General features: G+C 32.8%; 1 protein-coding gene across 23 annotated transcripts in view; it reads right to left on the reverse strand.

The window, feature by feature from the left end:
- The window catches only part of tmod (tropomodulin), a 202799-nt gene that overhangs the window by 81270 nt on the left and 96024 nt on the right, over positions 1–25505 (reverse strand). For 18 of the 23 annotated variants that reach the window (XR_013004564.1, XR_013004563.1, XR_013004562.1 and 15 more), the window contains exons 2-4: positions 2842–2994; positions 2523–2690; positions 2343–2466 (exon numbers count right to left, since the gene is read on the reverse strand). Coding sequence is in view for 13 of the 23 variants with exons in the window: in XM_076396837.1 (XP_076252952.1) it covers positions 2343–2466; positions 2523–2690; positions 2842–2994 (445 nt within the window). In the remaining 10 variants the exon portion in view is untranslated. Of the gene's footprint in view, positions 1–2342; positions 2467–2522; positions 2691–2841; positions 2995–3119; positions 3257–25505 lie in introns of those variants that run through there. The other 5 variants (XR_013004569.1, XR_013004568.1, XM_076396842.1 and 2 more) reach the window with 1 other exon arrangement.

The following is a 25505-nucleotide window of genomic DNA, read 5'->3' on the forward strand; positions in this document are numbered from 1 at the left end:
CGGATGACTATCAATTGGACTTCGGACTGAAATGATGGAGCCATGTTTCATCCATTGTCACATATCGACGCAAAAACTCGGATTTATTACTCTTGATCATCTTCAAACACTGCTCCGAATCAACTCGTCATTGTTTTTGGTCAAAACTGAGCTCACGCTGCACCCACTTTGCACAGAGCTTTCTCATACCCAAATATTCGGAAATGATCTGATGTACACGTTCAGTTGATATCTTTAGAGTGTCTGCTATTTCAATTTACGGTGATTCAAAATCATTTTGTGGATTTTTTTAATGTCTTCGTCGGTAACAACCTCTTTTGGGCGTCCACTGGGTTCACCGTCTTCGGTGCTCATTTCACCACGTCTAAACTTAGCATACCAATCCTTGATTTTCCTGGGGCAGTGGCCGGAAACTCGGCTTCAAGCCAAGTTTTTGCTTCAGATGTATTTTTTTCCCTCAAAAAGCATTATTTTATCAGCACGCGAAATTCCTTTTTATCCATTTTTTTCACAATAACAAAAGTTGATTCACTCAAAATGCTATAATTCACAAACTAATGATCCGACAGCTGTGAAATTTATACACGCATCTTTTGAGGTTTAGGGCTAACCAAAAAACATATAGATTTAATTCTACTAGCGCCATCTATGTGTCAGGCCGAGGACTTTTCAAATGACCTGTTATATCGACCAGCAGACCACGAGTAGTTATAAATTACTTGACGATGTTCAAATTTGAAGAGAAAACTAAACATAAACAAGTATATAACAATGAATACAACTCGCAGACCATTAATAATTTAATAAAATCCTGCTAAATAAAAAGTAAACCGACCTGGCATTAAAACGATAACAATGGTCTTTGTAGAAAATTAAAATAATACGAAATCTGGGGATTTAATAAAATCTTGGCCGCCCATTTTATGTAGCGCCTTGATAAAATAAAAATCGGTATTTAGATTTTAGTATTTAGAGCATTCTTGGATGCCAAGAACTTGTTCATTATAATAGTGAAATTATTATTAAAACTTGTTCCCATCCGTGTTACTTCCAACATTAAATGGTTTGCCCGAATTTTTACTGTACTATGAAACACACCTCTACCTATATCAAGATAATATCTGGTTTCCTGAATACGGGGAGGTGTTAATACGATCATATCCGAAAACGTTAATATACACAAACCGTTGATTTTTATGTAAATTGTGACTATACAGCTTATATAATTCGTATTCAGAACACAAAAACAATTGAAGAGTTAACGAAATGTAAAATTCCTTCCTGAATAGTAATTTCTATTGTTCTACTTTAGATTTCACGTCGCTTTTCCCAAGTTATCGGTCTAAACACGGCCACCACTGTGACTTAGCCAAACAATAATCGTTAGGGCAGTAAATAAAATTATTTACCGGTAGAAAACGAATTTCAATTATTTTCAATATAAAAGAAACTGAATAAAGAGCATTACACATGAGACTAGATTAACGGACCTTTATTTTTTAAAGACAAATGAAGTAATCAATGTATAACTCAACGTTTTAATATATAACATTTAGAAACAAACGAGTGAAAATTGTAATTTATCGTGTATGAAATGTAACATTGGAAAGTTTTTTTAATCCTTTTAGTCCCTTTAAATGCACACCTTTCATAAGAATTAAGCAAATAAATTTGTTTTTAATTGATCTCCCCACTATTTGTTATGTAATTTATATCAAGACAAAAAAAACAACTCATTACTGGCCGAAATTTAAAATTCCTTCCTAAATGACACTTTTAACTGTTCTACATAAGATTTCTCTTCGCATAGTACTTTTCCCGAGTTTTTGGTGTTTTATAACCATATAATATCATCACAACATTTAAAACTTTTTGCAATACAAATTTCCAATTCAAATATTTATATATCATATAGAAATTTTCTAAAAGAAAAAAGTAATTTTGTTCTCTCCATAATGATCGTGTTTGTGGGTGTAATAATATCTGGTTGCCTACATTCAAGCATACTTAGTGATTCACATACATTACTTCAGTTCTATTTATATGCTGATTGGTGAATTATTTAATAAACAAAGTTAATAAAACCATACTGAGAATTTTTGGGCTTTAGTGTAATAAACACAAAAAACAAATTGCCTTATCATGAATTACTTTCCATTTTATTGTACTTAAATAATAAAATAATGTTTTATCAATTGTTCCATTTAAGAAAATTAGGTAAAATGTTCAGATTAGATAAAACAAAAGATCTGAATAAAATTGGTTCAGATAAACAATATTTTTGAAACAACAATTAATATATTACATCACTGTTATATAATTAAAAGGAAATTTACACTCACCTGCCAAATCAATGATTTCTTCCTGAGTTGCACTGGACAGGGCATGTTCGTACTCCTCTCCCAAGTCCACAGCAATCTTTTCTTCGGCTTCAATTTCCTTCTTTGGTGGTGGCGGTGGTATCCACTACAAATATATTTTTTCAATCAAATGTTGCACTACACTACAAACTTGAAACTCACTTTCTTGCCTCGCACAACACCTGCTACATAGGGCTTCAATTCTGGTTTATCAGGTGTTTCAATTGCTTCCCTATTAATATGTTCGATTAACTGTTTCCTATTTAATGGCCCAGTTGGTTTTTTATCACAATCATAACTGGTTCTTTGTGATGGGGGAAGAAATGAATCCTAAAATAAGAGAATTAATTTATTTTTTTTATTATAAATGAGAATTTGTCAAATAAACTTTAAAATAATGGTAAATAGAGATGACTTGGTTTAATAAATAAAAGTGCTAGTCTACTAGCACTTACATCAGTTAGTTAGAGTTAGAACTTACATCAGGATCCACTTCTTTGGCTAATATATTAATTTCTTCTGGTGTTAACTTGTCTAACAGGGTATCTACATCAACATCATCATAGACACTGAGGTCTTTGCCGTACAGTTTTGCGGGTGTTGTCATTGTGGTAGTTTTGGTTGTCGACGACGTCTGAAACATGAATACCGAAAATTAGCACTTAAAACTCTTTCGGGGCGTTGTTCGACATTAACCTATAAACACAACAATAGAACAATAACTCTGTTACTATTGTCCGATAGAAAAGGGAACCGTACCTATTTTAATTCGTTGTTAAAATAATAATTAAATCCACTCCACACCTAGAACCTCACACAACAAACGTAAACCCACAGCCGTGTAAAACAATCTCTTGTCATTAATTGACACCATTGACACATACAATCAATAAACCACCTCTTTCAGCGTTTCGCCGGCTGTCAGAAAAGGACGGAGGATAAGACCAGTGACATAGTACTGCGAAATGCAAAGAAGGTCATCCTTTTCTGTTTTTGTAGACCTACTATGTTCCGGTATAGGCCGGCATACGGATCCCTGAGAAAACTTTATTCTACTTCTTACAAAATATGTTTCTCTCCCCTAATATTGTAATAGATAAATTATAAATAATAATGGTTTATGTTATTATTAAGTGCATTAAACTTATTAAAAAATAATTAAAATCGGTCATGTATCGAAATTAGAAGACTAATTTATTACTATTTTAAAATTAATTTAGCAATTAGATTTAAAGTGTTATTTAAGTTACTTTTAAACACATCATGGTCTTTTATTCGATTCTGCATTTCACATTTAACATTTTAGATGGACTTTCACTGACAAGACAGTTTTAATAATGAGGTAAGAAGATTCCGACCTGTGCATACTAGATTAATATTAAACAGCCTTTCTTATTATTTTTAAATCGGTTCTGTGTTTATTGGGTTGCACGATTCTAGGGGTACACTTTCAATATTTTAAATTTGATATCGCAACTTATTTTGATATTAAAAATCGTTAACTGAATCGTTGTTGCGAAACTTTTATTTATTCCTCGTCGGAAAGGTAAATATAGCTTGGACATTAAAAGCGTGTAGTTTTATTTTGGAGCAAAACATTCTATTTATACATATAAATATTGCGTGTAAATGGATAAGATTTTTTAAAATGAAAACAAACACTTGTGTGCCACTTCGTCCGAAAACAGTTATTTTAAATGAGTCGGCTTTGCGCCAAGGTCGAAGCAAAGGCGGGAGGTGTACGCCACAGCGTCGCTCTCCCGGGGGACAAAACATTCAGCATTTTATTATGTTGCCAAATTTTAGAAGAAACATTCAAGAATTCGCCGTTAATTATATAAATCGACTAAAACACACATCCAGCGAATTAACTAATTGTCATCTATGACATTTATGACATAAGGGACAGCTCTGATGTAATTGACAAGATGTAAAAAATATTTATAATATTTTTGGCTGAAATTATAGCTTTTTTGTCTGTATTATCAGTAGTATCATTAATACAACAATATAAATGTCACCGTTGACATAAAATGGCAAGCTGGCAAGAAATAAAAGACTAGAGATTATCTAATTTGTATAATTAAATATTAATAGTACTATTCAGCTCAATTGATTAATTTTTTTTGTAAAAAGTGACCGTTTGCATAATATTTTATTGATTCCATAGTTTACTGTATTTTAGAACAATTTTAAAGCATTCTTTTTGCTTTTTTGTTTATTTCCCTAATAAATTGGTGAATATCCCGTATAATTGCTTGTGAAACTCTGAAGAACTCTTGAATTATTTTTGTCTTCTGAAGAACGTGTTAATGAAGCATGAAATTCATTCCGTGATAATATGAAAATCCATCAATATACAATGGAAGTAAGAAGGTAGAAATGAGCCATCAATCACAGACTATATATTGACATAGAGAGGAAACAGGGGACAGATTGGTGGAAACCATGAAGCGAAAGTAGGAAGTGAACACGATCTAGTAGTCATAGCAATAAGGCTAGATAATTAATTAATGATACAGAAACATTCAACAAAAAAGAATACATCGTTTGAAACTACAAGAGCTAATAAGATACAAAAGTAAATTGTAAGCTGAAAATATGAAAAAATATTAACACATAAATTAGACAGATAGTTAAAACAATGCCGAGGACAAACAACTGAACAGCTCGTTATTGGATGCAGTGAAATTAACCTGTGGTAGTAACAAATCAAAATCTGATCAAGAACAAACAAAATGGTGCTCCAAAAACTAATAATGGAAATAAAACAAAAGAAGAAAATTAGGAAATGTTCCAAATAAGTAGAGCAACAATAAAACGAATGATAGAAGAGGTCTAGATCATGAATCAAAGAAAACGCGGATACAATTTAGAGAAATACGTACACAAATACGAAGAAAGCGTACTACTTTTGTTAATTTTGGAGAAGACCTAGACCAAAGTTATAGACCAATTAAAACATCAAAAATAAGACATAACAACTGAAGATGAAAAAAAACAGTCGTAGTAATGTTTTGGCATAGTTTTCCACGTTTGTATCCGCGTTTGCTTCTGAAAAGAACCTTAAACAATTTGACGACGTTTCGGCATAATCTCATTTGCCATCTTCAGGTTTTGCTTTCTTTTGTTCTACTCCTCATTACACGACCTGAACTGATCGGACTATCAAGACCTGAAATCGTTAGATGAGTTTCTGATTCCAGACAGAAAGCTACGCCAACAAGTGACTTGGATTATTGTTGTAATGTTAATATTGTGAAGATTTGCATCGATGGACATTCAAATTGGAATATTTTAGGTGAATTTTTGATTAATAAAAAATCAGAATGACGATGGTCGTATCAACATTCAAGAATTTTGTATCAATATTCAAGATTCAGGGCCAGGTGTATCATAAAATCGGTTCCTTAATTTCTATTTTTGTATAAAATGTTTGCAAATGACAAGAAATGAGGTTATTTTGTTTATTAACACATGTTGTCTATACAGCCATATCCAGCAGGTAGGGGAGAAAGATATTGTGGCAAATTTGGAGACGTTTTTGTAATATCATAACCAATTGGTCCATTTGTTTAACACCATTTCCAATAGGTTACAAAAAGACCACTATGTTATTATTATTAAACCAGACAACGTACAATACTATTAATAAAGTTGCCATTGTTATTACTGGCGAGCCATTTAAACATCGAGATATACGTATATAATAAAGAAATAATACGGTGCAAATGATCCAAAACAATCATCGTCCCTATGATGCTCTGCAATATCTATTAAAACATCTTATCAAAACATTAAATAAAGAAATCGAATGACAGGTACAATATATACATTTATCAAGCACAGAAATTAACAACAGAGTTAGCGCTATTGTTTTCTATATGTTTTCTAATACATTGTTGATTTGAGTGAAAAAATTACATTGAGCGATTACTATAAGTTTATTCAAACGAATCTTCGTTCTCTAATCATACTGGTAGTTCGCGTCATATGCAAGAATATATTCAAGACGTCTTGATTTTTGTGTATTCTTACGGTGGACCAGATCTGTTCATGATATTTAGGTGTAATCCAAACTGGGATGATATTAAAATATTGCTGTTGCTAAGTCAAACATCAATAACTGTCGGGTCTCTGGTATATATGAATAGACTATTATATAGTACTGTTGAAGCAAAAACTTAACTTGATGCCGAATTTCCGGACACTGCCCCAGGAAAATCAACCATCAAGGATTGGTATGCTAAGTTTAGACGTGGTGAAATGAGCACCGAAGACAGTGAACACAGTGGACGACCAAAGGAGGTTGTTACCGACGTAAACATTAAAAAAATCCACAAAATGATTTTGAATGACCGTAAATTGAAACTGAATAAAATAGCAAACAATCTAAAGATATCAACTGAACGTGTACATCATACATCATATCATTCACGAATATTGGGGTATGAGAAAGCTCTGTGCAAAGTGGGTGCCACTTTTGATCAAAATCAACGACGAGTTATAGAGAATATATATAGATAGATAGATATATTAATTAGTTATATGCAAGTTTTTTTAATTCGTTTTTAATCTGGCAACCTCGGCCAGCCGCTGGCTCTACTCCAACGCTCTATACTTGGACATTCCGTGAGATGCGGCGATTATTTATAGAGCACCGAGCCCGCTGGCCAACGGCCTTCCTCCCGCCACATCCACACTCGAAACTGCCAGGAGACTGAGGCCCTGACCTACGCCGTCTCCCCGAAAACTACCATATGTTCCTTAACTAACGCGATATTCCCACCTATTCTTCGCGGATAACGTATCATTCGGAATGATTGCGACGCCTGATTATTTAACACCTTCCAGATCTTCACTACATTAATTGATTTGTTATGTATAGTTATTTGTATCGTCGTATAGAGATAGAGAGAGAGAGAGAGAAAGAGTTTTTTTTGAATAAGTATGACGTGGTTATACTAAAAATAACGCGTGTTTTCGGTAAGAGCCAACGTAGTTTTTCAGATATATTGCGACAAATCCTATCATTTATTATGATAGGGGATTAATAAATAATTGCTAGGAATGTAAAAATATTTTTGTACCCGTTACACCATTCTGGTAAATTGTAACACAAAACTGGTGGTTTTAACATCACCAAACAGACTTTGCATGAAAATAGATGTTTTTTGGGTCTAATAATGAACAGACAGTAATTTATTAACGAAAATGGCTTTATCGCATTTTTTTGAATAATGCAACATCTTCAAGCGCCAAAAAACGTTGACCACCAAGTAGTATTAGTACTAGTATTTGTTATGTATATACTAGATATACAGGGCATATAGAAACTTCATTAATTGATCTCCTGTATAAAACACTATTTTAATTAATTAGTTTTATTCTAAAGCTTTTTCTACCATAGTAAAATTATTTTTTTTGCAAAATTAGTTTTTTTTTCAACATAATTCCTTTCAAGGGTGATACACTGATTATAGCAACCCTCCAACTTCTCGATGCCATATTTGTAGTACGATTTGTCATTTGCTTCAAAGTTTCGGCGATCACCTCTTCATTCGACGTTTTTCGTTCGTTTTTTTGAGATCTGAGAACAGGAAATAGTCGCTGGGGGCCAGATCTGGAGAATACGGTGGATGAGGAAGTAATTCTAAGCCCAATTCATGGATTTTTGCCATCGTTCTCACTGACTTGTGACATAGTTCATTGTCTGGGTGAATCATCACTTTATTTTTCTTCAAATGCGGCCGTTTTCAGCAATTTCGTCCTTAAAACGGTCCATAGTCGCTGTTGATGGCCCTTCCTTTTTTTTCAAGGTAATCAATGAAAATTATTCCATGCGCATCCCAAAATACAGACGCCATAACCTTGCCAGCGGACTGTTGCGCTTTCCCACGGTTCATCGTGTGCAGTCCACTCGGATAACTGTCGATTGGACTTCAGAGTGAGATAATGGAGCCATCCATTGTCACATATCGACCCAAAAACACCTACATTGCGTAGAGCTTTCTCATACCCAAATATTCGTGAATGATATGATATACATGTTCAGTTGATATCTTTAGAGTGTCTGCTATTTCATTCAATTTCAATTTACGGCCATTCAAAATCAATTAGTGGATTTTTTAATGTTTTCGTCGGTAACAACCTCTTTTGGGCGTCCACTGCGTTCACCGCCCTCGATACTCATTCAACCACTTCTAAACTTAGCATACCAATCCTTGATGGCTAATTTTCCTGGGGCAGTGTCCGGAAACTCGGCATCAAATCAAGTTCTTGCTTCAACAGTATTTTTTCCCTTCAAAAAGCAATATTTTATCAACACGCAAAATTCATTTTTATCCCTTTTTTTTCACAATAACAAACATTGCTTCACAATGATCCGACAGCTGTCAAATTTATACACGCGTCTTTTGAGGGATAGGGCTAATTAAAAAACATATGGATTTGTACGAATGTTTGTCGGGTCGGTCAGTCGGTCGAAATGTGTTGCTGCTGCTGATTATTTGTCAGAACACTCACTACTATTTTTGGAAGGAATTTGCACGAGAACTGAAAACACTAGTTGAAGAAATACTGTTTATTTTAATATTAAATTATATATGTGGAGAATTGACAGGATATTAGGTTAGGTAGAGGAAGTACGGTAGCGCTGTGAAAGTGGTACTATTACAAGAGGATGGAGAAAAGAAAAGAGAATGAGACGTCGTCGTGATGGTCTTTTATAGCCTGGAACTTCATGGTACCAATCCACCGGTGTCGCCAATCTTTGTACTTGTTGGTGAACTCGTGGTGGCCTAGTGTCGTAGCGGTCGCCACAGATTTAATTCTAGTGGCGCCATCTATGTGACAGGCCGGGGACTTTCCAATTGACCTGTTATAATTTCGCAGAAAACGTTTTTCAATATTAATCGAAGAGATAGTAGTTGAAGTAGAGAGATATTTCATAGAACGTGATACGTGAACTGAAGCTGAGGGAAAATATATCGAAAGACAAAGACAGTTTTGACGTCTACAAATCCATATTTTAATTTCCGTTTCCTAAAACTACTTATAACAACCTACTAGGTCGAGCCACCTGTTTATTTTTAATAATAATATTTATACAGCATCTAGAAATATCTTAAGTGATAGTGTAAATAACATTAAAATCATCTTAAATCAACACCAAGATAAACATCTCGCCAAGTATTACCTCAAACAGTAATCTAAGTTTGTAGAACTAACATCATACTTCAGATAAAACACCTTTTATAATTTTCTTGACAATTTAACAATAACTAAATGATAGCTTGGGTTTAAAATTTAAGTTTAATTATTTGGAACCCGGTATTCGTAGTGACACTGGCATTCCAATAGACGACATCCATTGCGTAATTAGAGTTTATTTATTTTATGAATCTTATATAAAGTCATAGAGAAATAGAGATTTAACTTAATAGGAAATTTTGGAGAAATGTTTCGCGACGTCCAACATGTAGATGTCGCTACTTTTAAGTTATTACTTGCTTTAATGGCTACGCTATAAGCCGCGACGGAATCTGATTGGCTAACTTCGTTTCTATGGGACGTTTGTTATTTATTTATTTTGAGCGGCATTTTCAGTATTGCTGTCATAAGCAATAGTGCGGTTAGAGACTAAATTATTAGTTCATTAGTATATATTAGTATAAAAAGGGAAAAGACGGAAGAGATAATTTTGATTTGCAATGCACCAAAGTTTTTTGCTTTTGGTCTTGCGACCTCTGGATGTTGGGCAAAGCAAAACCCTGCGCTAGAGTCCCCTATTGAGTTGCATCTCTATTACTCTTTGGATAAAGTATGTCAAGTTTAAGGACAGACATGAGATATATGTGTATATGTATATATATTAAAAAAACCATCAGAAATTACTCAGTACGAGTCATTTTTCTAAAGTTTGGACGCAAAAAAGTCACTAAAGATAAAATCTGGTGAATATGGTGGATGTTAAGAATATTTAAAAAATTCCTTGGTTTCCGTGCATTGTCTTAATAAAATATTTCTTTCAAATCTTTACTGTCAAAACTTAAATGGTATAATAACAGATCGTCCTTCAGTCGTAAATAATGACTAATTTCCATTTTCGTTTTCTTTAGAGCCCTTGTTGTCTACAAAAGTCCTTTGTACTGGCCATTCCTTATGGTTATTGAGTGTAGTAGTTTATCCAATATTGATTACTGTCATTCTCCATCAAAACTTTTCCTCATTCTCCATCAAAACTTTTCCAAAAAATTACTCTAATTATAAACGTTTTCCTTCATATAATTACAAACATTTGAATTCAGAAATGGATGACCATAAGTGCATTTAAAATTAACACTTTTTTAAACCTAATAAAAGTGAGTTATGTTCGAATGTAGTGTTTTATATTTCCTGTTTCTGCGAACATCTTATAATAGTTGTCCCAGTTATGAGACATCATAAATGATATATTTTGGAGAGTGACAGCATTTATCCTAGTCATATTACCGCGTAATGAGAACAAGACACCAGAGAGATATCTTTATAATTTAATTTTTTGCTTTCGAAATATATATGAATGACGTTTCTCAAGTGTCGTAAGGGTTTTGGTGGATATAGTTGATGTCTTAAGTTTATTACAACCTCCTTAATGATTTTAATTGCTTTGTCTACTAATTGTATTCTCACCCAATATGTATATATAGTCTATTCAAAGTTTATTTGTATATGCCTCAAAAATATGTTTAAAGTATTGCCTGTCGCAATTTGTAAATTCGTTTTAGAATCAGACAATAATTTCCTGCTCATTTTATTCTAATTAGAAAGAGATACAATGCTGTCTGATTAGTTCGAACACGTAAACGAATGAGCCTGTCAAAATCATCCGGTTGTCATTATTAATTATAATTATTTATAGGTTATAAACTGGCAAACGTTATTTTAGCGTTTTATTTATTTTGATAAATTTTAAATCGCTCCATAATATATCATATCACGTTGTTTGAAATTGCCGAAAACAATAGATATTCAGGGTCACAAATTGATTGCGGCTTTAATAAGTTATTTCGAAAAGGAGCAAGATAATGAAGCCCGTAAATTCCGTTAGAGCGGTTATTATTGATGATATTAAATATTATAAGTTGCTGCAATTTTATTGAAAATGTTGGTACTGTGAATAACATCGCTTACAAAATGAAGAACAATACGTCAGATTTAACCAATAAAACCCGTCTACATACGAAGTGGGTGACGAATCTTGACCATCTTGATATAGGTTCAACTATTCTATCGATATAAACATAATTTAATAAGATTATTTCAGAGAAAATTGTTAGTCTGAAAATTATACATAAAAGGTTCAGGAACATGTAGCTTTTTGAGGGATATAAGACATCCCTTCATATATTCTTACAGGGCATGGGATTTAAATGGTGTACAGATATCCCTCGAAGAGGTCTAATGGAGCTTCCAGGAATTGCCTTAAAAAGAATTGAATATTTAAGGGAGTACAATAAAATCAAGGAAGATGAAATATTTGTATTTGTGTATCTTTATGAAATATTGTTCTTCAATATATAATATACAGAATATAAATTTTACTGACATAATTCACCAAAATCAGTTGGTATTATAATTAAGTATTTATTAGAAGATTAAGAACGTTATGGACAGAAATATTTAATCAAAAAGTGGAAGAAAACATAATAAAATACTATAAAATAAAAATATTTTATCAGAACTATATAAGTTGTTAAGAGACATGCTACAGAATGCTCATCACTGAATTTATTAAAAGATAAAGATTGAAAATAAAATTATGTTGATGGAAATAACAATGCATATACATTTTTGAAATCGGACAGGAGGATCATTTTTTTGGACAGAAAAGATATTTTATTTAAGGATATTATCTTTATATTGGTAATTGTAGTATTTTTTAACAAACGTTAAAGTGGTGAGAAAATTTATCCTATATAGAACAATCATTTTCATCAAAACAATATATCTTCTCACTCTGAACTATAGTAAAATATACATTGTCACAAAACTCTGATTCTTCTTCAGTTGACAGAATTCAACGATTATCACCAAGAAAGTAAGAAACATATCAGCAATTGGTAAGCAGGAGGTCAAACCAGCAATTACTACTACTAATTAGCCTACTGTATTTCAAATAACGAAGACGTGTTTTAGTCAGCAAGTGAGAATGGTTATTGAACAAAATACTAATCCCTTACTATTAAGTCTTAACTTTTCAGTGACGCATGTCAAGATTGCATATGCAACAACTTGGTGTTTAGTTGGTCCTCTTATTCACATGGCTGGTCGGATTACTGCCAATGATTATCTCGACATCCTCAGTGATGAAGTTACTATGACCAATATATTACTGCCAGCTGACAGATGATAATAGTAAGTACAATCACCAGACCATCACTGAAGCATGTGGCAGATATTTTGGTACAAGAACGGGACAATATTCCGTTGGAAACTATTCAGGCACTCAGAATTGCACATATTTTGAAATGGAATGATGGCCCAACTCTTTATTAATGCATTATTTTGTCCACTCCCTGTATAAATATATATTTTCCGTTATTTCTAAAACCAGAATTCATCATTATATCATTGGCAGCAGTTAAAACAATGTTTCCCGTTCGAATCCCGATATTAAACGAGAAGTCTGACAAACTGACGCGCCTAGATCATAAAATCTCTAAAAAAACAGATATTTTTGTTGTTTAAAAATAAAAATTGGCATGGTGTTTTGGTATTGTGTTTACCCCGGTCATCTTGGTCGAAAGTACACGGTATTTTACGATAAAATATTCTCGAAAAACGCTTCTGAACTTCAATAAAATTCATACTAGACTGCATGACCCGAGAGACCGAGTAGCGAAATCCATTTTCGTGTGATTTCTATAAATACATTTTCGAGAATATTATTAGAACAAGAGGTCTTAAAACAGCATTGTTATGATGAATCAGTTAAGTTAAAATCGGTGAAATTTAACAAAACTATATTTTACTATAACTGAGTATAACACAATTCCTTTAACAATACTTCCTAGAACCAGAGTCGTCGTTATAGCATTTTTCAACACATGTCGTAATAACGTAACGTTGTTTGTGGTGCATTAACCTCGAACATCTTAATTAGATACAAAAATAGATATTTGTATACAATAGTACTACTATTTTGAACCAAAATTAAGTTGTTGGCGACAGCGTGAAGCCATTTTAAAAGGTGTGTACATGATCGGTCAAATGCACAATAGTACTCATTGTGCAGGTATAGTTAATTCAAAACAGTAATGACGCGCGTGACCAATATATGTCTGTCAAAAGTTGTTCCAACATGTAACCAAAAGGGCCTGCAAGAGTTGTCCGTTTGTTAAACATCTGCAAAATTGTTCAAAATATTGTAATTATGGGTTATATACCGGCAAAAGTTATTTCAAGGCTTTGTTTTAATAAATTTGATATTGCCGAGGTTTTTATTGAAAATATTATTTTTTGCGCGTTGCCGCTGCACTGAAAATTAGTACAGACACGATCACCTAAATATCTCAAAAAATAAAAAAAAATATAACCTTAAATTCACCAAAAAGAGACCGTATTTATCCGAAACAGGTAACGAATCAAGATCAGCTTGATGTTTCAGAGATCAAATATACGAAATGTCTAAAAACAGAAAGTAGTTTTTTCAATAGAACCATAATTTAATTCAATTATTTCGGAGAAAATTGTTAGTCTGGAAAGTATCCATAAAAAGCCAAATGATGTAGAGTTGATACGGAGTATTACAAAGAATTATTACAATAGACATTCAGGTCGAGGAGCATATTCAAACCAGAACTGTCTGGATTTATAAAAAGAGGTATTGTCTGAAAGTTGGTTTATGATTCAATGCTGACAATTACCAAGACAGGGTGATGAAAGAGGAAACAACTAAAGGTCAAGTATACAATATACTTTAACTGTAGGAAATTGTATTATAGAGTGTAAAAGCTTTATGAGCACGTGTGTTATTGTTCCGAATATATATGAATATTTGGTTAAAAAGTATGAGGAGAGAAATAATACTAACTGTTTTGCAGATATGGCAAATTCATTAATGTAGTTCTATCAAGAAAGATGTATACTGATCAGTCGGAAGGCTTAATGCTGATGATCGCGGTTCGGGGCCCACGTGAAACTGTAGATCCAGTCCAGATTAAACCCAATTGGTGAAAAGGAGACTTTAACGTGGGCTCCGAACCACGGCCCTCAGCATTAAGCCTAGCGACTGGCGAGTGACCAACTTTAGAAATCATCCCAGAACACATCCGGTCTTACCCAGCCTGGTTACTGGCGTGATTGGGGTCGCCTTTCTTGTCGGATTTTTTACAGCAGGATTCGAACCCGCGGCTATCGCAACAGCAGGAGGACCGTCCTAATTATGTTACCGTCCGTAATGTTACCGTAATACAAGTTATGGACCGTCCTTGATGAATGTTAAGCTATGGCACTTAAAATTCAGGAAAGAAAATATTTAAGAAGTTTTATTGGGATTTTTCGCAGGTGTGTGTGCGGCATTAGCGATTCACAATGATTCAATATGAAATTAAAATTGGATACTGCTGTTACAGCTGTTACAACTTGTAACGTAGACAACTGAGGTTAAATAACAAGTAATAGGAAACAATAAAGCCGGCTGAAATAGAACAGAACCTCAAATATTATTCCTGGAAACTATTTGCTAACAATTAATACATGTTATATTAATACCCCGGCTTCGTTTTGTTTAGAAAAATATAGTTGGCAATCAAAATTTTGAGTGGATTCGTGTAAAATTTGTAGTACATCATTTTATGTAATCTGTCATTGCACGCTGTTATTTGGTTATAACCTAATAATCAACAACGTTGATGATAGGATATGCAGATATTTCACAAGGTTTTTACAGATAGTTTGATAATATCTTTAATAATAGTACTAGAGGAGGTTTTTAATAAAAAAAAAATTGAGAATAAATCAACAAGAATCAGGTACCAATAAAGAAACCTACTTGGTTGATTTTTGCCTTGATATTGCTGACCATAAAGCATTGAAATAGAGAATAATTGAAGTACCAACCTCGAACTCTGTAATAGAACTGCTGTAATCATAAGGGAATTAAGTTTTTTTCTTTGCTTTCTTAAGAAAATCGCTTGTTGTCAGGAATATTTTCCTTTTTGGTCTTATCTTCGGATGCACTTATCGTTACGATATGTTGAAGCTTCAACGGATCAAATGTTTGTGTTCACTTCACTGCAACGTCAATATTTGATAATAAGTGTCATCGCTTTATCATAAAGATAATTTTCTCACAGTTTTTAAGTTTCATCTGTAATAAAATCTCCTGCACATCTACTTTTTTACATATATAAAATGTTCATAATATTTAACATTATTAGCTATAATTACTACAGATACATCCCATACATTCTTCAACTCTTTTTGATAACGTTTTAATTCTTTCTTCGTGTTTATTTAAAAAAATTTATAATAAACGACCGCATATGGCAAAGAAAACATATTGTTCTATCAAGAAAATGCACCGTGTCACAAATCAATCAAAACAATAGAAAACTACATTCACTGAACTTGGAGTTGCTCCCACATCCACCGTATTCGCCAGATTTGGCTCCCAGCGGCTACCATCTGTTCGCAGACCTCAAAAAAATGCCCACCGGTAAGAAATTTCGCTCGAATGAATAGTTTATCGCTGAAATTGAGATTTTTTTTTGAGACAAAAGTTTGGTTCACTGACCAAACTTTCACCATTCGTTCTACTACCGGGTACCCGGGTACCCACCTATAGCGTGGCAGATGTGCAAGTCATTAGCGTATTGAATTTTTTTTTCTGTATAAACTGGCTATGTGGCATATGAAATAATGAAATAGCTATAGGGACACAGTTTATGGTCCTATGCCAATACTCGAGCTCAGCGCTTGGAGAATGATAAAGCTACTCCAATACGAGACATTTGGACAATGTTGAATAGTAATTTAGCAAAACATTATAAGCCAACAGAATACCTGACAATTCACTCAGTATATTCCGTCAAAGCCAGCTAAATATGGAATTAAAGTATGGTGAATATGTGATGCCGAAAATTCGTATCCACTTACTGGACAGCTTTATACTGGAAAATAGAAAGATGGTCGTGAGAAAAACGTTGGTGAAAGAGTTGTCAACGACTTGGTGGCACCGTATAGAGGATCCGGTAGAAACATTACAATGGATAATTTCTTTACTACTCTTCCACTGGTAAAATTTTTACTATTTTGGAACTTGACAATTGTTGGTACCTTGAAGAAAAATAAAGCATACATTCCACCAGCAATGGCTGTATCAAAAACGCGAGAAGAATTATCCACTGTGTTTGGATTTCATGAAAAAGTTACCCTATGTAGTTATGTGCCAAAAAAAACAAGGTAGTAATAAATGCTATCATCAATGCATCATGAAGCTAAAGTTAATGATAGTGCAAAAAAAAATCCGAAATTATTGAGTTTTATAATTGGTCTAAAGCTGGAGTAGACATGATGGATAAAATACTTGGTAGATATACTACAAAAGGATCAACTCAAAGGTGGCCTCTAGCATTTTTTTTACAATATCCTTGATATTGCCTGCCTTGCATCATATATTCTGTATTATGGGAATAATAAAATGATTGTTAAAAAATTGTATGAATGACGATTAATTTATCGGCAATTGGGCAGAGAGTATTGGTACAACTATGTACAATATTCGTTGAAAGTCGTTCGAATAATGCACCAATTATGAGGCATTTCTCAACGAAAGTGGCGATTGAATCTCTTCTTGGTCGAGCTATCAATCCGAATGCGCATCAGTGAACATCAACTGTATCATTGACACCTCAGACGCAGCTCGATTGAACTGGGCGGAAAAAAATTACTGGTGTATGCTATGAATGTCTTCAAAGTGAATTTAAAAAACATCGCAAAACTAGAAAAATATGTTCGGTATGTGAGAACCCTATTTGTGACGAACACTGTATTACAACCACGACATGTGAAGGACGTATGAAATAATTAATGTACTTCAATTTTTATATGGCACTGTATCATAGTAAATAAAATAATGTAAATAAATAAATAGTAAAAGAATGGAAAACCATATTAATAAAATAAAAGTAAACGGAGTTATGTATTTCTTATTTACTATTTTTGTTATTGTTTATAATAAGATTTATTGTTTAATTATTGTTTAATTTAAAAAATTACAAACTATATTGTCTATTATCAATTTAAAAGTCAAATTAACTAAATACTTTAATAAGCAGTCTCTGAAGTGTGTATAAACCCGTCGTTCATATACATTAATCTTAGCGGGTAGTTTGATAGTTAATAACTTTTATTAATTAATTGATTGTTAAAAAAATTGACGAAAAATGGGTGTCAAATTACTTCAATTTTGGGGATCCAGACGGCCAAAAAAATTTTTAAGGAGAAGTTAATATATTTTACCTGCGGATTGAAATGGATACCCGGGTGCCCGGTCATTGACCAGACGGCACAAGCGCTGGAACGATTGTTTGACTCTTGTTGACGTTGATGAATAAAGCCAATTTTGAACTCAAAAACCCGCGCTTTGTTACACCCAGGCCTTTTGAGTCCATTTTCAAACATAATTTATTAAATTAAATTTAGTTTCAGTTTTTAGTCAACTATCACCAGAAAATCTCTTGGATTTTGTGTTTTTTGCTTTGAGTGGTTTAATTGATTTTTTCTGATAATATCGAAAATGCGAACAGAACAAGATCCGAACACAGTGTAATTTCTAATATGTAAAAAAATTATTATATTCCGAAACGTCTTAATGATAGGAAATTCAAGAAATAACATAAACAAAAACAATACACGATGTCACCAAAAATAACCATCAACCGCCCCCCATATTCTCCTGATTTAGCAGCATGTGATTTATATCCATTCGGAAAACTGGAATTTCTAATGAAATAAAAGCGCTATGTTCATGTCGAATATTATTTGTTATAAAAATATAACATAACATAGTGATGGCTAATTAATTACCTATCTGTTACATCCGGGACTTTTCAGTCCATGTGTTAACATAACTTATTAAATTTAGTTTCAGTTTTTAGTGAACTATCACCAGAAAATCTCTTGGGTTTTGTCTCTTCTGCTTTGGGTGGTTTAATTGATTTTTTTCTGGTAATATCGAAAATGCGAATAGAACAAGATCCGAACAGAGTGTAATTTATAATATGTAATGAAATTATTATATTCCGAAACGTCTCAATGCTAAGAAATGCAAAAAATTACATAAACAAAAACAATACACGATGTCACCATAAATAACCATCAACCGCCCGCCATATTCTCCTGATTTAGCAGCATGTGATTTCTATCCATTCGGAAAACTGGAATTTCTAATGAAAGAAAAGTGCTATGTTCATGTCGAATATTATTTGTAATAAAAATATAACATAACATAGTGATGGATAATTAATTACCTGTCTGTTTGAATTAAGCATGGCTTTTAACAATAAATATGCAAGCCAAAAAGTGTACGGCAATTTAACGCTTCCTGGATATTTATTTTACAGATAATAAATTGATGTAAACGTTTTAGGAGAGAGAGGCCATAAAAACACGGCTGTTCGTATAAATAATTCGGAAAAGTGCATCATATTTTGTGTTCGAAAGATTGGTTGTCTTAAAATGTTACTTCCGGAGTTTTATTTATATAGCGTTTAATTTTACATACTTAATATACATAAATAGTCACTCAGTCAGCCAGTAATGGATATAAAACAAACTATGTAAAACAACGATGAATTTCCTTTTTAATGTCGTAAAACTGTTAAAACAATAATAATTTCAGTCGCATTTGTAGCTCAGTGGTTAAGATTGGAACTGTCAGACTGTTGCAATAGTATCATGTTGGAATTTCACTCAAGATATAGATATTTTTTATTCGGGTTTGAAATTGTTCATCAAGTTCGAACTGATAGGTACCACAATGGGTAAGACGATTCATAGTACCATGGTTCTGAATTGCAAACATCGCGACTTGTTCAATTAATGCTAAAGGAATTATGTATTTCTATAGATCGTTAATACTAAATCAAAAACCAAGAATATACTTTTATAGACTAGTTTAAATACCTATGAAAAAACTGTGAATACTCGTCACTTAACAAAGAATATCTTGTTCAACAAAAAAAGCCAATATAACAGGTCAATTGAAAAGTCCCCAGCCTACCATAGTAAAACACATTTTTTTTGCAAAATTAGTTTTCTTTATTCAACATAATTCCCTTCAATGATGATGGACTGATTATAGCAACCATCCAACTTTTCGATAGCCGATTTTATAGTACGATTTACCTTTTGCTTCAAAATAGGCCTCAGTTTCGGCGATCACCTCTTCATTCGTCGAAAATTTCTTCACAGCGAGCATTCTTTTGAGATCTGAGAAGAGGAAATAGTCGCTGGTGGCCATAGGCCATGGAGAATACGGTGGATGAGGAGCAATTCGAAGCCCAATTCATGGATCTTTGCCATCGTTTTTACTGACTTGTGACACGGTGCATTGTCTTGATGAAACAGCACTTTATTTTTCTTCAAATGCGGCCGTTTTTCGGCGATTTCGTCATTCAAACGGTCCAATAATATTATGTAACAGTCGATGTTGATGGTCCTTCCTTTTTGAAGGTAGTCAGTGAAAATTATTCGGTGCGCATCCCAAAACACGGACGCAATAAACTTGCCAGCCAGCTGTTGTCTCACGCTTTGGAGCGGGTTCATTGTGTGCAGTCCATTCGGATGACTGTCGATGGACTTCTTCTCTTCATCCATTGTCACATATCGACGCAAAAACTTGGGTTTATTATGCTTGATCATCTTTAAACACTGCTCCGAATCATCAACTCGTCGTTGGTTTTGATCAAAAATGAGCTCGCGCGACACCCACTTTGCACAGAGCTTTCTCGTGCCCAAATATTCATTAATGATATCATGTACACGTTCAATTGATAACTTTAGAGTGTCTGCTATTCATTCAATTTCAATTTACAGTCATTCAAAATCATTTTGTGGATTTTTTTAATGTTTTCGTCGGTAACAGTCTCTTTTAGGCGTCCACTGCTGCGTTGACCGTCTTCGGCGCTCATTTCACCACGTCTAAACTTAGCATACCAATCCTTGATGGTTGATTTTCCTGGGGAAGTGTCCGGAAACTTAATATCAAGCCAAGTTTTTGCTTCAACTGTATTTTTTACCTTAAATAGTCAATATTTTATCAACACGCGAACAGCAAAAGTTGCTTCACTCAAAATGCTATAATTCACAAAGTAATGATCCGACAGAACTCAAATTTATACACGCATCTTTTGAGGGTAGGAGCTAACTAAAAGACATATGGATATAATTCTAGTAGCGCCATCTATGTATCAGGCCGGGAACTTTTCAATTGAGTTGTTATGACATAGAATGATTGCGTAAATTAAAATAATAATAAAACGATGACTCCAAACTAATACGAATGACTAATATTATCAGTAGACTTCCTACACAACCACCCACCCGCGCTAATCGATTTTAAATCGTCTCTTGTCGAAAGCAGCTTCTTATTTGCATGTTCTATTTTAATCACACTCTATTATCTACTATGTCCAGTTGCAGTTAACAAACACATCACATATCGGAAAATCAGGCCGTCAAATGTTTAGTAAACGACCAACAAAAAATTCGTTTGATTCCTAATCGTCCTTTTACCAAAACGTAAGATGCGATTCTAAATTTACACCCACCAAAATATGTCGTACTGTTATCTTATATAACACGGGTATTTTTAAAAACAGTGACTGCATATTGGATATATCAGAACATTTATCACGAAAATTATTAGGAGCTGATGAAGCAGGCGACGTCATAAATTTATAAAATAAACAGGAGTTAAAAAAAATTCTTTAAAATTTGGCTAGAATAAACACTAAATAATATAAAGTTTACGAAGAAGTTTAGAAATTCCAAATAAAATAAATTACCATTAATTAATATATCATGGTTAATAATTAAGTAGTAAAATGAATGTACCGAATATAATTACTGATATAAGACGGAAGAGTGTTATCAATATGTTATTCTGCTGGCTTCGTTGGCGCAGTGATCAAGGTGACAGGATGGTCCTCCTACTGTTGCGATAGTCGCGGGTTCGAATCCTGCTGGGGCATGGTCGTAAATTCATGTTTGTTACTGTTTATTAACATTTGTGATTGTCCTAGACAAGAGTGTAAAATCCGACAAGGAAAATTATCCCAGTTATGCCAGTTACCAGGCTGTGTAAGACCGGATGTCTTCTGAGATGGTCTCTAAGTTGGTCACTGGCCAGTCGGTAGGCTTAATGGCGAGGACCGTGGTTCGGAGCCCTCGTTAAACTGTAAGTCTAGTCCAGATAAACCCTCGTTAGTGAAAAGGAGAATTAAATTACTTTTTTAATGTATTATTGTAGTTATTTTTTTCATTTATCGAATAAATTCAACACGAAAATCCACTCAACCACATTGTTGTGAAACTAATTCATAAACTTCCGACGAAAGTTTTAAATAATAATAGATTCCTATCAGATAACTGTTACATATTAGTCAGATTGTGAATTTGGAAAGCTGGTATACCACAAAAAGCGAATTGCAATCGATGTGTTTGACACATGTGATATACACGTACATACATGTGACACCACAAATGATAAACATTACCATGGCTATATTTGCTGATGATTAATTTTTGTCGGAAGTATTACATTATTAGTATTTGAGTTACTTTATAGAATGAAATTTGAAATTAGTATTTCAAATATATGTCGCTGAGGTATGTTACAGTTAACATTTCAAATACTTATGACTTTAACATGCATATTAAATATGTCAATCTTTGTTATTATCAAAATAATCTTTGTTTATCAAATATGTCAAGTTGACAACACTGCACCCATATTGTACGTAATTGATAAGGAGTTAACTGTCATTATCATTTTATTGAACGGTTATTTCACCAAACTTATAAATTCATTCTTAACAATGAATATCTCAAGGCTAATAACCAAATAAAAATAAGGTAATAAAATCTAGCTTCCCTAGGAATACTTTCTTTCAAGTGATTTTTAAAATAGTTTTGACTAACAACTTGTTTTATGCGATTAATCAAATTTATCATCTTCACATTTTATCGAAAGACATTTTTAATATCTCGATAAATTAATATAACATTATATTACAAATACATTATTAATATACATACTTTTTGTTGATAGCATCTTTATTAGATATTCTTAGTACAATCTTAATTATAAATTAATTTATTACTACATTTTATTTGTACTTGGATTAATTCACAAGCAAGACGAGTGCAAGAAAATACATCAATATGTATTCCTCAATTATAATAACTTATAGCTATAGTTTACAATAAAGGTATACACTTTATATAAGTTCGTATGGTTTGGTTCGCTTCAATCTCCTGACATCCTGCGCGTTGTCCAGTAGTTGTGTTGCATAGCGATAGGCATTGGTAATTAATCGAAGAATTTTCTTTTGACAGCGTTGGACTAGTTAATTTGATTTTTTAGTGAAGCCCCATATTTGCACACCATAGGTCCAAATTAGCTTTATGATTGTCTGATAAATTAATCTCTTTGATTTTAGATCAAGTTGGGAGTATCTTCCGACTAACCAGTATAGTTGTTTTATTTTGGTTTTAATGTGTTTTACTTTTTGTCTAACATGTTAGTTAAATTACAGTGATGATATTATTAGAAGCATGCATTTTGGAATATTATACATTGTTACTAGTCGTTTCCGTCTAATCTATACTTTGTCTTTATGCTAATTTATTAATTTATTTATTATTCATAATATAGATGAGATTTAGTTAAAATGTGTGTGGAGAGAATGTTTTGCTGATATGGGGATTACAGAAGATGCAATGATTAAATGAGATCTTGCCAAGAAAACTGTACATAGATAATAGAAGAAGAAACTAAGACGAAATACAGTGATACCAAATATAATTTAAAATGGAAACAACAACGAAATAAACAAGAACTAAACATAAAAGTTAACTATGCTCTCTAATGAAAGTAAAATACATTTCTTTGAAATACAATTGTTAATGGGGCCGGTTATGCCTCCAGGGGATATAACTACTTTAAAAATAACATTGAACTGCAGCTCATAGATGGTATTGAAAAGGTTTTTTTTAAGTAAATATAACAAAACAACCCTAACCTACAAACTATTGTGGCTGTATAATTAACTATATTTTAAACATATCGATAATATATGCACTAGATCTACTATAACGTTAAAATATACATTATATTAGTTTCATTATTTTATTTACATTAAAACTATATGTCTAAATTAGTTATTTTGGATGGACAATATATTAAAAATGTTATAAAAATTCATCGAACCGGATAAATATAGTGGAGAAAAACACTAGTTTTTTCACGTTATTTATCACTGTTATTTAAACAAATATTTTTAAGCCGATATATTGATTGATCCATGTCATCTATACTCATTTTAAAAGATAATCACAAATCCTTGTATCAAAACTAAAATTGAGAAAAAAGAAATTATAAATGCCCCGGCGTTGAAATATCCGAAATGCCTCTGAAATAACCGAACAAAGAATCCGCTATTACGTAAATATTATAGCGTTGGATGTGTGCAAAGTAAATAAAGAAATTTAAGATCTGCATGAAAGATGTAAACGCAAATCGGATCAACAAACATTCGAAAAACATCGCATTATTTCCTGAATAAAGTTTAATGGCGAATTCTAGCCAACAATTTAAACGTTTTATTACAGGTTTATAAGGACTACGAATGATTTTTAAGGAATAACTTTCGATTTTGTTTTCATATTTTCAAGCCTTAACTCTTTAAGAATAGGCTCTTAAGAGGATTTTTCAAATTTTAAATTATTTTCGTGTTAGGTACGCAGAATCTGAAAACAAAACTTTAAACGCGTTTTTTTTTTAACTAATTTTTTCGAGACCGTTCGAGACATGTCAAGTTTACTCAACCTATTTACTTAAAAATTTTTGTGAGTTTTCTCAATACATTATTCGAAAAAACGATAATGTATTTTTCATTTGTTTTGAAATTTCCGATGATTCATTTGTTAGAGCCTATTTTTTGTTTTCTACAAAGATTTGTCGTAAATATTTTTGTACGTATCCAATTTACTTTCTATTATATACAACAATGTAAGAATAAATATTTACCCAACATGATGGGGTATAATTGTGGAATCACTTCTATTTCCTATTTTTGGGCATTTTGAGTCAGATATTATTTGTCTTAACATATATTACATTATTTTTTAATAAAACCTCAAAATACATCATCACCAATCCATAGCAGGCGTTCGTTGGAGGCTGTCTATTTATCAACCAATACGCTGCTGCTGGTGCCACAGGACTTCCAATATTCTTCACTCAATCTTGCTCAGACAAAGAAAAAAACCTAATACCAACACAGCAGTTTGGGTTTATTAACAAGCATTCAACAATTGACCAGGTCCACAGAATAAAAGATGTTATTGAAAAAGCCTACGAAGGTAAAAAAGGATGCTCAGCTATATTCTTAAATGTATCACAAGCCTTCGATAAGGTTTAGCATGAAGGCTTTGTTCATAAATTACAGAAAATGTTACCAAAAAAACACACCATACTATTAAAATCGTACATTACAACCAGAATGTTTAGAATTAAACAAGAAGAAGCTTACTCTACAATAAAAGAAGCTAAAGCAGGTGTATCACAAGGAAGTGTACTCGGACTAATGCTTTATCTACTCTACACTTGTGATATACCACAAATGGAGAATATTACGATGGCTATATTTGCTGATGATACTGCGATTATAGCTGTCGGAAACAAAAGTGAAGAAGTCTCACGAAAATTAAAACAGGCAAGTGACAATATAAATAATTGGACACAAGCTTGGAAAACAAAAATTAATGAAAGTAAATATGTGAATGTGCAGTTCACCTACCATCAGACCATACAAGCATCAATAACATTAAATAATACCATCATTCCATATAGTAACAACGCTAAATATCTCG

The sequence above is a fragment of the Rhynchophorus ferrugineus genome, unplaced genomic scaffold (genome assembly GCF_030347505.1).
Source record: "Rhynchophorus ferrugineus isolate W39M unplaced genomic scaffold, kcgeb_rfMv2 rfM2, whole genome shotgun sequence".
NCBI classification, from domain to species: Eukaryota; Metazoa; Arthropoda; class Insecta; order Coleoptera; family Curculionidae; genus Rhynchophorus; species Rhynchophorus ferrugineus.